Here is a 14,669-nt window from a genome sequence, read left to right as displayed (position 1 = left end):
AAAATTAATTTGTTGAACATGTTAAGGGTTCAATCACTGAGCTTCAAAAAAAGAAGCTCAAGCTCTAGCAAAATATATGAAAGGGGTAATAGGGGTTCCGCTCAAAGTTCTTCTCTTTCCAAGGGGAAATCTTTGAACAAACTTTGGGTGTGGCTAGGGATCGCCTCTTCACCCATTGTGGCCAATCTCTTCATGGAAAAATTTGAAACCAAGGCTCTTGATTCTTACCCATTAAAACCTAAGTTTTGGGTCAGGTTTGTAGACGACACTAGTGTAAATTGGCCTCATGGGGATATAGAACTTAAAAACTTTTTGAACCATCTCAACAACATATCTAAAGACATAAAGTTTACAATGGAAATCGAAGAAAATAAATGCATCCCTTTCCTTGACATTCTCCTCATTAGAAACAATGATGGCTCCATAGGTCATAAAGTTTTCAGAAAGAAAGCTCACACCGACAACTACCTCCATGCTGATTCACATCACCACCCGGCGCAAAAGACCGGGTACTGCAGACACTCTTCACTAGAGCTTGTAGAATCTCAGATGACAACCACGCTGATGAAGAAATTGCATACCTGAAAAGAACTTTTGCCAGCTTAGGATACAATAGTAAAAGAATCTCAAAGCCATTAAAAAGGCAAAATCTGGAAACAATATAAACAAGACAAAAGACCCCTCAACTTCTAATGCATACCTTCCATACATTCAAGGTGTCACTGACAAAATTGCCAAAATTCTCAGGAAAAAAGACATCAAAACTTCATTCAAACCCTTGTCAACTATCAAGCAAGGAATGAAATCTGTTAAGGACAGCCAGGATCAACTTCAGCAGAAAGGAGTTTATATCATAAACTGCTCTTGTGGAAAACAATATATAGGGGAAACTGGCAGGTCTGTAAGGATAAGACTCAAAGAGCATAGCGCTGATATCCGTAAAGAAAGAACTCGCTCTTCAGCTCTTGCTGAGCATGTAGTGAAACAAACCATCTCATATGCCTTGAAGAAACCAGAATCGTTGCCAGAGAAGAACACCATTTCAAGCGTAAAAATCGTGAAGCTATTGAAATCATAAAACATCCTGGTAACCTTAATAGGGATGGAGGATGAGACATTAGTAAAAACTGGAACTGCCTGCTTAAAAATAAATCTAATTCTCAACAATAAAGCTTTAAAAGAAATCTAATTAATTAACAAAGCATATAAATCTAAGTTAAAATTAACAATACATGAATCTGAGTATATATAAAATAAAAAAATTGAGCTCATAAATAAAATAGTTGGGACATTACAAATAAACCTAATTCTTATCAATAAAAAAAATTAAAGAGAAATATAATTAATCAATTTAACAATTTAAATCTAAAATAAAACTAACCTTGCATAAAAAGCGGAGTACCATGAACTTTGAAATATTAAAATCGTTATTGTTAAAGAATTAGGTTTATTTTATGGTTTTATTCTTAACCTAATTCTTAACAATAAAGATTTTAATTAGAAATATAATTGATTAATTAAACAATTTAAAATCTAAATAAAAACTAACATTGCATAAATCTGAGTACGATGACCTTTGAAATATTTTAGGCAGGGTAAAATCAATAGCTATTTTAAAATTAAAAAGAATCTTTAAAAACTAATTAAATCCTTTGCTCTCCAAAATTTTAGGCTAGGTTTTTAGGGTTAATTCAATTATTAAAAATAATAAATAAAATATTAGTTTATTAATATAATCTCTAGGTCGGCCTAAAAAACCCTAACGGTCAGCCTTATCCTTATTTATCCCAGATCTTTTTCTCTTCTCTGTATATCAAAGTCCTGATGATGAGTCTTGCTCTAGGCTCGAAACGTCGACAAAAAGAAAATGATGAATACTGTGGATTATCCGAATACAATCTCTCAAAAACCTCTCCACAAAAACCTGCAATCCAAAATCGTTACCCTGTACGGAGGGGATACTTGGAAAGAGATATGAAATCTCGAAAAAACAAGGGTCAAAATACAGAGAAAAGAATCGGATCAGCATTTCCTCAAAAACTGTCGGGATTCTAATCTCACCCCACCCTTTGCCTGCATAAAACACAGGTTACACAACCGCAAAAACCATCAAATATTTGACCGTCTCAGTAAATCCCTAATTCGCCTAGAAATTCGCAGAACCAGAATCTCTTTGGGTAAATTATCCTCAGCAGCTTTCAGAGCCCACTTGAAACTTGCGGCTACTATCGAAGAAAACCTCTGGAGAATCGTAGACGCCTCCGCAGCACTAAAAGCCAGCAAAGAAAGACAAACCGTAGAGTTGAGACATTTGAACAAACTCCAGAAGCTGAAGCAGCATACGTACTATGAAGATAACGTCTTACAGCATGAGCATATATCAGGGTCAAGCAATTCCAAATTACGCAGCAGCTACAACAATAATCCTTTCAGAAGAAATCGCAGAATATACACAGAAGATCATAATGTTTTAGCAGACGTTAATGAGAGCACACCCAATAATAAAGCAGCAAACATGTCTGAGGCAAACGCAGGAACGAACTCTAAAACTCTGCGCAGACAATCATACGGTGGTAGGAACACTGATTCAAGCAAAGCTACAGCCCTTTCTAAGAAAAACGCAGAAGAGAACTTTAATACACTGCGTAGTCCTCAGGAAGAATTATTGGTGGGTAGGAGCAGTGCTGGAACTAATAGCATTGACGCAGCCAGAATGGGAGCAGCAGATGATGAAGCAGCAAGCTCGGTGCACTGCGCAGTTGTTTAAGGGCAGCGCTAGAACTAAAATCGAAACTGCCATGGCAGCCAGCTCAATGAGCGCAGCGGATAACAGGTGCGAAAACCATGACATTTCAGGTGGAATTGTAGATGTTAATAGCGCTGAGAATAGGTATAGTTTAGTACGCCATAGCTCAATAAATAAAACTAAAAAGACATTATAATGAATAATAAGAATAAGGATAATTATTGTAGATCTAGGAAGACCATACAAAGCAAGACTAATAATGGTACAAAGAACCTTAAAATTAATGCTAATAGCATAGTTGAAAATATAGAAACTAAGGCAATAAACAAAAAAGTGGTGAATATCTCGTCTTATGAGCTAAAGAAGGAGGAAGCTGAGGTTCTGAATAAGGGTCTAAATTTCGCCTTAGCTCCCAGCAGAATTCCTAATGAAGAAATTATATGCAGTTTGGAAGATGGTATCAAGACTCTCAGCAATGAAGACAAAGAGCTGGTCAGACAAGAATGCGCTGTCATCTTAAGGAAAGCAAAACCTCCTAAAAGAAACCTAAACCCTGAACAGCTCAGGGCCATAAGGAATCTCAGGAAGAATAGTGACATTGTCATTCTGAAAGCAGACAAAGGTGGAGCCACTGTCATTATGAATTATGAGGATTATGTTAGCAAGATGAGGGACCACTTATATAATAGTGGCAGCTACAAAAAACTGGAAGAAAACCCCATCTCCAAAATCACTAGACTTGTAAAGAAAGCCATTAAAGAAACCGATCTTGACGATAAAATAAAAAAACGCCTCACCCCTGATAGTGAAATCACTCCCCGGATTTATGGAGCCCCTAAGGTGCACAAGAAAGAAGTTCCCCTAAGACCTATAGTCAACACTATAGGTTCTCCTACTTATGAATTAGCAAAATATGTCGCTAGTATTTTAGCTCCGCTAGTTGGCAAAACCAGCTCTTACATAAAAGACTCCAATCAATTTGTCAATTTCATTAAAAATACAACCTTAGATCCTGAAGATAAACTGGTTAGTTTTGACGTAGTCCAACTATTCACCAAACCCCCTAGATGAAGCAATTCAAGTGGTTAAGGAAGTGGCTGACCCCCAAACTGCAAAATTAGCTGAAATTTGTCTCCGCTCAACGTTCTTCTCTTTCCAAGGGGAAATCTTTGAACAAACTTCGGGTGTGGCTATGGGATCGCCTCTTTCACCCATTGTGGCCAATCTCTTCATGGAAAAATTTGAAACCAAGGCTCTTGATTCTTACCCATTAAAACCTAAGTTTTGGGTCAGGTTTGTAGACGACACTAGTGTAAATTGGCCTCATGGTGATATAGAACTTAAAAACATTTTGAACCATCTCAACAGCATATCTAAAGACATAAAGTTTACAATGGAAATCGAAGAAAATAACTGCATCCCTTTCCTTGACATTCTCCTCATTAGAAACAATGATGGCTCCATAGGTCATAAAGTTTTCAGAAAGAAAGCTCACACCGACAACTACCTCCATGCTGATTCACATCACCACCCGGCGCAAAAGACCGGGGTACTGCAGACACTCTTCACTAGAGCTTGTAGAATCTCAGATGACAACCACGCTGATGAAGAAATTGCATACCTGAAAAGAACTTTTGCCAGCTTAGGATACAATAGTAAAAGCATCCTCAAAGCCATTAAAAAGGCAAAATCTGGAAACAATATAAACAAGACAAAAGACCCCTCAACTCTAATGCATGCATACCTTCCATACATTCAAGGTGTCACTGACAAAATTGCCAAAATTCTCAGGAAAAAAACATCAAAACTTCATTCAAACCCTTGTCAACTATCAAGCAAGGAATGAAATCTGTTAAGGACAGCCAGGATCAACTTCAGCGGAAAGGAGTTTATATCATAAACTGCTCTTGTGGAAAACAATATATAGGGGAAACTGGCAGGTCTGTAAGGATAAGACTCAAAGAGCATAGCGCTGATATCCGTAAAGAAAGAACTCGCTCTTCAGCTCTTGCTGAGCATGTAGGTGAAACAAACCATCTCATATGCCTTGAAGAAACCAGAATCGTTGCTAGAGAAGAACACCATTTCAAGCGTAAAATTCGTGAAGCTATTGAAATCATAAAACATCCTGGTAACCTTAATAGGGATGAAGGATGGGACATTAGTAAAAACTGGAACTGCCTGCTTAAAAATAAATCTAATTCTCAACAATAAAGCTTTAAAAGAAATCTAATTAATTAACAAAGCATATAAATCTAAGTTAAAATTAACAATACATGAATCTGACTATATATAAAATAAAAAATTGAGCTCATAAATAAAATAGTTGGGACATTACAAATAAACCTAATTCTTATCAATAAAAAAATTTAAAGAGAAATATAATTAATCAATTTAACAATTTAAATCTAAAATAAAACTAACCTTGCATAAAAAGCGGAGTACCATGAACTTTGAAATATTAAAATCGTTATTGTTAAAGAATTAGGTTTATTTTATGGTTTTATTCTTAACCTAATTCTTAACAATAAAGATTTTAATTAGAAATATAATTGATTAATTAAACAATTTAAAATCTAAATAAAAACTAACATTGCATAAATCTGAGTACGATGACCTTTGAAATATTTTAGGCAGGGTAAAATCAATAGCTATTTTAAAATTAAAAAGAATCTTTAAAAACTAATTAAATCCTTTGCTCTCCGTAAAATTTTAGGCTAGGTTTTTAGGGTTAATTCAATTATTAAAAATAATAAATAAAATATTAGTTTATTAATATAATCTCTAGGTCGGCCTAAAAAACTCTAACGGTCAGCCTTATCCTTATTTATCCCAGATCTTTTTCTCTTCTCTCTATATCAAAGTTCTGATGATGAGTCTTGCTCTAGGCTCGAAACGTCGACAAAAAGAAAATGATGAATACTGTGGATTATCCGAATACAATCTCTCAAAAACCTCTCCACAAAAACCTGCAATCCAAAATTTATATTTTTGTTGTTGCTTCAAAGCAATAATAATAGAGCCCAAGTATAATTTTTTTTTGCCCCCTTTTATCATTTCATGTTTTTGTTGTTACATCAAAGCAATAGTAATAGAGGGTGATTTTTTTTTTTTTGTAAGAATGAATCCCAAGCAGAGGCAAAGTAAACTTTTTTTTCCACGAATAAATCCCAAGGGGACATCAAAATATAATCATTTTTTTTCCACGAATAAATCCCAAGGGGACATCAAAATATAATCATTAGGCCTTTTTGCTTTGTCCGTAATCACAAGGGAACATTTCCTTGGTTTTGTTTGGGTTGCCTCTTGCTTAGTGTATCTTGCCTTCTTTCTCATTATTCTTATTTCTTTTCCTTCAACCCAATTCTCAATATTTTTGTTAGTCTAATTGCTATGTTTCATTTAGTTTTTTCACATTAAAGTTTTCCTCCCTTTTTCCTTACCATTGATATATATTGTCATGTTTAAACTCTATACACTCCTTGTTTTTTATATTTCTTGTTTGTCCTCATTGCATTAGTGACATAGTTTTTGTCATAGCTAATTACATATGTTGCAGGTACCTCCAAAAGCAGCGTCAAGATAGTGTGTAATCTCTATTGATTGTAATATTTTACTATTTATTTGGTTGGTCAATCTTGCTGTTCTTGTAGTGATTGTTCTCTTCTTTTCCATTGATTGATCTAATTGTATTTGTAATTTTACTCTATTTTCTTATTTTATAAGTAAAAGAGGAAAATTTTAATGAATTGGTAACATATTTACAGAGGGGTCTTGGCTAGACCCCCCCATCGGCCCTGCAGCTGCCCTCAGGTCCCCGCATGGCCGGGGTTGATTTGACCCCGGCCAGGGGGCTTGAGGGCAGTGGCAGGGCCAAGCCCCTATGCCAACCCTGTGGCAGCCCTTAGGCCCTCGCCTCACTGAGGTTGATTCCTGGAATCAACCCCGACCATGCAGGGGCCTAAGCACTGACACAGGGCCAACAGAGGGGTCTTGGCCAGGGCCTCCATCAGCCCTATGACGACTGTCAGGCCCTCGCTTGGCTGAGGGTTGATTCCCGGAATAGACACTAGGCCAGGTGGGACCCAATCGACACTCGGCCAGGCAGGACCCGATCGACACTTGGCTAGACCGCCCCATCGGCCCTGCAACCGCCTTAGGTCCCCGCATGGCCGGGGTTGATTTGACCTCAGCCATGGGGCTTGAGGGCAGTGGCAGGGCCAAGCCCCTACGCCAACCCTGTGGCAGCCCTTAGGCCCTCGCCTCGCTGAGGCCGATTCCCGGAATCAACCCCGACCAGGCAGGGGCCTAAGCACTGACACAGGGCCAACGAAGGGGTCTTGGCCAGGGCCTCCATCAGCCCTATGATGACCGTCAGGCCCTCGCTTGGCTGAGGGTTGATTCCCGGAATAGACACTCGGCCAGGTGGAACCCGATCGACACTTGGCCAGGCAAGACCCGATCGACACTCGGCTAGGTGGGACCCGACTGCTAGAATTTTTTTTATTTTAATTAATTTTTTTATATGTATAGTTTTTAGTTTTTAATTTTTTAATACTATTTAAATTATTATTATTATTTTTAAAATTTTAATGTTTTTCTTATATAGTTTTTAATGTGTTTTTTAAAAATATTTTTTATTTTTAGTTTTTAAATTTTTTCCTTTCATCTTATTGTTTTTGTTTATTTTTTTAGGGAAGTTTTTTTTTATTTTTTATTTTAATGTTTTTAATTATTTTTTATTTTATCTTTAATGTTGTTTTTTAAAAATTTAGTTGTATTATTTATTTTTAATGTTAATTTTTCTATTTTTTTTTTTTAAATTATGTTGTTGTTTTTTTTTTCTTCATATTTTTGTTTTTCATTTTTTGGGGTTTTATTTTTTATTTATTTTTAATCTTTTTGAATTAATTTTGTTTTTCCTTAAACAATTTTTATGTTTGTTTTATGTTTGTTTGTCTTTAATATATATATATATATATATATATATTTTTTTGTTGTTTTTTATCTTAGTCTTGATGATGAACTATAACAAGTGGTTCAAAACTCGTCTACTTAACAACTATTTTATGATTTTTCCGGAAGATAATTTGTATATATTTTTTTTATGTTCGAATTTTTTTGTCATTTTTTATCCTCACCCTTTTAATTTTATTTTTTAACATACATTTTTTATTTATTGGTTATTATTATTTTAAATTTTTTCAATATTTTAATTTTAATTTTGTTGTGTTTTTAATTTTTATTTATTATTATTATTTTTTTTGGTCGGGTTTGTGTCGATCTTCGACTAGCAACTTGATCCCATTGTGTGTCAATTTGATAGTTGATTTAAAATTTTTCGTTATAATGGATCAAATTTGCCCCTACAGTGTGTCAATTTCAATGTTTTAAAACTCCGACTCCGACTCCGACTCCGACTCCGACTCGGTATCGACTCGGCCGGCTTGATTTCAATGACTCGGCCGTTGTAAAAATACATTAAATATTTATTTTTTATTTTTTTATAAAAACACAATTTTAAAGATTTTCATTCATGTTTCCAAACACACAACATTAGAATATAGATAGAAGACAACATATGATCAAAGTAGGCTCATGAATATCCATTACATCAAAATGGCACCCAGTGCACTGTCCAATACATACACGATGATGATATAGAGATCAAAACAAAAAACACATAACCAAGGAGGCTATGAATGGCCTTTACAACAAAAGTCTGTGACCAGTACTACTGGCTACTACTAGAGTTGCCAACATCATTTGGCTCAGTGTTACTTGGGAGCGAGAGCGAAAACGGGAGCGGGAGCGACATTTTCAGAAGCTCCTAGTTTGGAAGCGAATCCCAAAGGAGTTCAACAACCAATGTCACTAACATTAAGGTACATAGAGGGATTGGTGCTCTTGATTAAATACGAGTTCCATACCCTAATACATGACAAAATTCAATGGAAACATTGCAATCCTCTAATCCTGAAATCCTGAAAAACTGATAAGTCTGCTAGATTTTGAATGAAATCTAAAATTCTACTTTCTCCATATGAAATCCAATGAGGCCGGAACCACTCTCAAACATCTTGAGTCATTTCATGGTAATGTTAAAAATTTAAGTAAAAGGATAAAAATGAAGATTAAGGAGAATGTCACTTTTACTTTAAGAATTTAACATTACCATGAAATTTGAATAACATATCAATACTAGGAGAGGGGAATGGACCCCAAATAGCACTTAACCAATTTAGAAAACACTTTGGAGTCTCCAACAATCAACTAAATGTTAAAAAGTAGAAAAAAATTAGAAAAATCATTGTTTTTTTGGGTGACTAGCCGGATTTAATGACTCAGCCGAGTAGATGTGGAAATGGCCGGGTTGACCGAGTCATGACTGACTCGGCCGAGTCATGCAATAACTCGGCCAAGTCAGTCATGACTCGGCCGAGTCATGCAATAACTCGGCTGAGTCAGTCATGACTCGGCCTCCCGAACTGGTTTTTCTACCGGGTCATAAAATTCTTCAATGACTCGGATCAACTCGGCCGTTTCGGATTCGATTCGGCCGAATTTTAAAACAGTGGTCAATTTCATAGTTGATTTTTAAGATTTCATTGTAATATGTCGAGATTGTTTACATTGCATGTCAATTTGATGGTTGATTTTTAAATTTTTGTTGCAACGTGTCAAATTGTTTTAGGCTAAGATTTTAAAATCGCTCTACTTTTAGCATGTAAAAAATAAACTATTTTTGGTATAATGACTTTCATTTAAGTGCTCACTTTTAAAGTTTTTTTTAGTCAGATAATTTTTCCATAATGCCATAGTTGAAATATATTGAAAACTTAAAGTTTTTTTGCAGGCGTGATATTTGATTTTAATTCTATGGTTGAAAACAATTACAAGTATTTTATCTTTAATGTCATGGTTGAAAATTGTTGAAATTTTAAAGTTTTTTAGAGACATGATATTTTATTTAATGACATGCTTGAAAATTGTTGGAATTTTAAGGTTTTTCAGAATCTTGATATTTTATCTTTAATGCCATTGCTTAAAAATATTGAAAATTTACCCCGAAAAAAAGACGTCATTCCAACATAAACTCTTTTCATTTTTAAGTTATTTATTGGATTAAAAAAAATTGGTTTTTATTGGCATTTACCGTCATTTTTTAAAAATATTGAAAATTTACCTTAAAAAAAAGCATTGATGCAAAATCAACACTTTTCATTTTCGAGTCGTTTTTCATGTTTTTTTGACTGGAGTTCTCGTTTTGAGGTAACAGTCCTCGTTTGAACGATAACTTTACTGGAAAGACAACTTGAAGAAAGACCATCAAAAGGAATATCAAGATAGGTCAAAACATCAAAGAGGACATCGAATCATCAAAGAGGACTACGCAAGGATCACACCATTTAGAAGCAACAATAAGGAAAAGACCTCAAAAACCCTAGCTCATCTGAAGAAAGGTTCTACACTTAAAACATAATTGAGAAAAGCTCACACAAAGAAGATCTCAAGGACCCTACCTCCACTCAAAGAAGGACTACACATTGAAGCATCTTGAAGCCTCTACATCCAAGATAAACAAAAAGAGGTGTTGTCATCATCATCATCAAGGAATCAAGGTGATCTCCCTTTCTTTGAGTCAATGATCACTTTTGAAGGAAAACATCTTCATCAAGAAGACATCTTCTATCATCTACATCATTAAAAAAGTCATTAAGTTGAAGATATTACTATGATGAAGCATTTTCACCAAGTAAGTATCTCTATTTTTATGTTTGAATCTGCTATCAAAATGACTTCATTTTGCAAGGAAAACCACAAATTGGTTGGGTCATCAAACTTTCCTGCATGGAAGAAGATGATAGATTTGATCCTTGTAGAAAATTAATTTGTTGAACATGTTAAGGGTTCAATCACTGAGCCTTCAAAAAAAGAAGCTCAAGCTCTAGCAAAATATATGAAAGGGGTAATAGGGGTTCAAAGGCTTCTTATAGAATCCATCAAAGATCCCCTCATTCCATATGTAGTGAAGTTAGAGACATCAAAAGAAATATATGAGAAGCTAGTAGAATTGTTCTCCTTAAGTATTGCTGGAGAAGCGATATCCATGAAATATTGGTCTCTATGTACACTTTTTGTTGATGATTATGAGTGGGATTAAACTCTTCAATATAGTATTTTTTTCCTTTCTCCCAAGTTCCTTATCCCAAGTATGCTTATCGAACTTGTCCATAACAAAAGTTTTTATCCTTTCACTGTTTATGGGACACATGTTCAAGCAAATACCTCATTTATTAAACCATTTGTTATTTTGCAGCATCCAAGTCTTGTTTCTTTTGCATAATATGTCATTAAAGACAATCTTAGGCCATCTGTCCTCTTCCATTTGCTCAACTTTTTTTAAATACCTTATGAATTGCACCATGGCAATTGCCTCAATAGGAGCAGTCCCTGTTTCACTTAACAAGATAGCTTAAGGAACTACACTTTTAATTTTGAATTTGTTTGTCATCAAACGCTTATGAATTTTCTCAATTTGTTTCCACTGCATGTCAAATGTACTATTGGCTCACAGTTCACCACCATAGAAAACCACTAGAATCACTGAAAACCCAAAAAGAGTTTGAGTGGTTTTCCAGTGCCATAACTCTGCCTCTCTACACTTATTTTGAAAAGCATAAAATGCTTTCCAACCCACCAAAGTTATTTTCTTTCTACAACCATTCCAACTTAGATTTCTTTTGAAGTTAATTCCGAGGTATTTGGAATCTGGAACTTCTTCTAGAATGTTGCCTTCAAATTAGAACTTAAGCTATTTATGTGTTCTTTTTTTAAGAGAAAACCAATACTTTCGTTTTGCTAATATTGACTTGCATCCCCACCCTTATACAAAAATGCTCAAGTGATAGTAAGTGCTCTTGCGAACCAAGAGTAGATTTAACAATCAAAATAAGGTCATCACATACATGCTCAGCTCAAAGTTCTTCTCTTTCCAAGGGGAAATCTTTGAACAAACTTTGGGTGTGGCTATGGGATCGCCTCTTTCACCCATTGTGGCCAATCTCTTCATGGAAAAATTTGAAACCAAGGCTCTTGATTCTTACCCATTAAAACCTAAGTTTTGGGTCAGGTTTGTAGACGACACTAGTGTAAATTGGCCTCATGGGGATATAGAACTTAAAAACTTTTTGAACCATCTCAACAACATATCTAAAGACATAAAGTTTACAATGGAAATCGAAGAAAATAAATGCATCCCTTTCCTTGACATTCTCCTCATTAGAAACAATGATGGCTCCATAGGTCATAAAGTTTTCAGAAAGAAAGCTCACACCGACAACTACCTCCATGCTGATTCACATCACCACCCGGCGCAAAAGACCGGGGTACTGCAGACACTCTTCACTAGAGCTTGTAGAATCTCAGATGACAACCACGCTGATGAAGAAATTGCATACCTGAAAAGAACTTTTGCCAGCTTAGGATACAATAGTAAAAGAATCCTCAAAGCCATTAAAAAGGCAAAATCTGGAAACAATATAAACAAGACAAAAGACCCCTCAACTTCTAATGCATACCTTCCATACATTCAAGGTGTCACTGACAAAATTGCCAAAATTCTCAGGAAAAAAGACATCAAAACTTCATTCAAACCCTTGTCAACTATCAAGCAAGGAATGAAATCTGTTAAGGACAGCCAGGATCAACTTCAGCAGAAAGGAGTTTATATCATAAACTGCTCTTGTGGAAAACAATATATAGGGGAAACTGGCAGGTCTGTAAGGATAAGACTCAAAGAGCATAGCGCTGATATCCGTAAAGAAAGAACTCGCTCTTCAGCTCTTGCTGAGCATGTAGGTGAAACAAACCATCTCATATGCCTTGAAGAAACCAGAATCGTTGCCAGAGAAGAACACCATTTCAAGCGTAAAATTCGTGAAGCTATTGAAATCATAAAACATCCTGGTAACCTTAATAGGGATGGAGGATGGGACATTAGTAAAAACTGGAACTGCCTGCTTAAAAATAAATCTAATTCTCAACAATAAAGCTTTAAAAGAAATCTAATTAATTAACAAAGCATATAAATCTAAGCTAAAATTAACAATACATGAATCTGAGTATATATAAAATAAAAAAATTGAGCTCATAAATAAAATAGTTGGGACATTACAAATAAACCTAATTCTTATCAATAAAAAAAATTAAAGAGAAATATAATTAATCAATTTAACAATTTAAATCTAAAATAAAACTAACCTTGCATAAAAAGCGGAGTACCATGAACTTTGAAATATTAAAATCGTTATTGATAAAGAATTAGGTTTATTTTATGGTTTTATTCTTAACCTAATTCTTAACAATAAAGATTTTAATTAGAAATATAATTGATTAATTAAACAATTTAAAATCTAAATAAAAACTAACATTGCATAAATCTGAGTACGATGACCTTTGAAATATTTTAGGCAGGGTAAAATCAATAGCTATTTTAAAATTAAAAAGAATCTTTAAAAACTAATTAAATCCTTTGCTCTCCATAAAATTTTAGGCTAGGTTTTTAGGGTTAATTCAATTATTAAAAATAATAAATAAAATATTAGTTTATTAATATAATCTCTAGGTCGGCCTAAAAAACCCTAACGGTCAGCCTTATCCTTATTTATCCCAGATCTTTTTCTCTTCTCTGTATATCAAAGTCCTGATGATGAGTCTTGCTCTAGGCTCGAAACGTCGACAAAAAGAAAATGATGAATACTGTGGATTATCCGAATACAATCTCTCAAAAACCTCTCCACAAAAACCTGCAATCCAAAATCGTTACCCTGTACGGAGGGGATACTTGGAAAGAGATATGAAATCTCGAAAAAACAAGGGTCAAAATACAGAGAAAAGAATCGGATCAGCATTTCCTCAAAAACTGTCGGGATTCTAATCTCACCCCACCCTTTGCCTGCATAAAACACAGGTTACACAACCGCAAAAACCATCAAATATTTGACCGTCTCAGTAAATCCCTAATTCGCCTAGAAATTCGCAGAACCAGAATCTCTTTGGGTAAATTATCCTCAGCAGCTTTCAGAGCCCACTTGAAACTTGCGGCTACTATCGAAGAAAACCTCTGGAGAATCGTAGACGCCTCCGCAGCACTAAAAGCCAGCAAAGAAAGACAAACCGTAGAGTTGAGACATTTGAACAAACTCCAGAAGCTGAAGCAGCATACGTACTATGAAGATAACGTCTTACAGCATGAGCATATATCAGGGTCAAGCAATTCCAAATTACGCAGCAGCTACAACAATAATCCTTTGAGAAGAAATCGCAGAATATACGCAGAAGATCAAAGTGTTTTAGCAGATGTTGATGAGAGCACACCCAATGATGAAGCAGCAAACATGTCTGAGACAAACGCAGGAATTAACTCTAAAACTCTGCGCAGCCATCATGAGAGATCATACGGTGGTAGGAACAGCGCTGGTACTAAAAATGTTTTCGCGTGTGCGATAGCTGATTCAAGCAAAGCTACAGCCTTTTCTAAGAAAAACGCAGAAGAGAACTTTAATGCACTACGCAGTCCTCAGGAAGAATTATTGGTGGGTAGGAGCAGTGCTGGAACTAATAGCATTGACACAGCCAGAATGGGAGCAGCAGATGATGAAGCAGCAAGCTCGGTGCACTGCGCAGTTGTTAAGGGCAGCGCTAGAACTAAAATCGAAACTGCCATGGCAGCCAGCTCAATGAGCGCAGCGGATAACAGGTGCGAAACCCATGACATTTCAGGTGGAATTGTAGATGTTAATAGCGCTGAGAATAGGTATAGTTTAGTACGCCATAGCTCAATAAATAAAACTAAAAAAGACATTATAATGAATAATAAGAATAAGGATAATTATTGTAGATCTAGGAAGACCATACAAAG

The 14,669-nt window shown here is 35.3% G+C and overlaps 1 protein-coding gene across 1 annotated transcript; it reads left to right on the top strand.

Moving 5' to 3' along the window:
* The first annotated feature begins 2,798 nt into the window (after positions 1-2,798).
* Positions 2,799-4,960, top strand: LOC149184216 (uncharacterized). Its single transcript, XM_089415271.1, has 3 exons — positions 2,799-2,890; positions 2,974-3,586; positions 4,538-4,960. The coding sequence occupies exons 1-3, from the start codon at positions 2,799-2,801 to the stop codon at positions 4,958-4,960; spliced, it is 1,128 nt and encodes a 375-aa protein (XP_089271397.1).
* Positions 4,961-14,669: the final 9,709 nt, after the last annotated feature.

Source organism: Pinus tabuliformis, chromosome 3_2 (genome assembly GCF_031772625.1).
Source record: "Pinus tabuliformis cultivar Carrire ecotype Pingquan chromosome 3_2, CPIR1, whole genome shotgun sequence".
Lineage (NCBI taxonomy): Eukaryota > Viridiplantae > Streptophyta > Pinopsida > Pinales > Pinaceae > Pinus > Pinus tabuliformis.
Note: the sequence above shows the minus strand (reverse complement) of the source record. Positions and strands in the feature narration are given on the sequence as shown.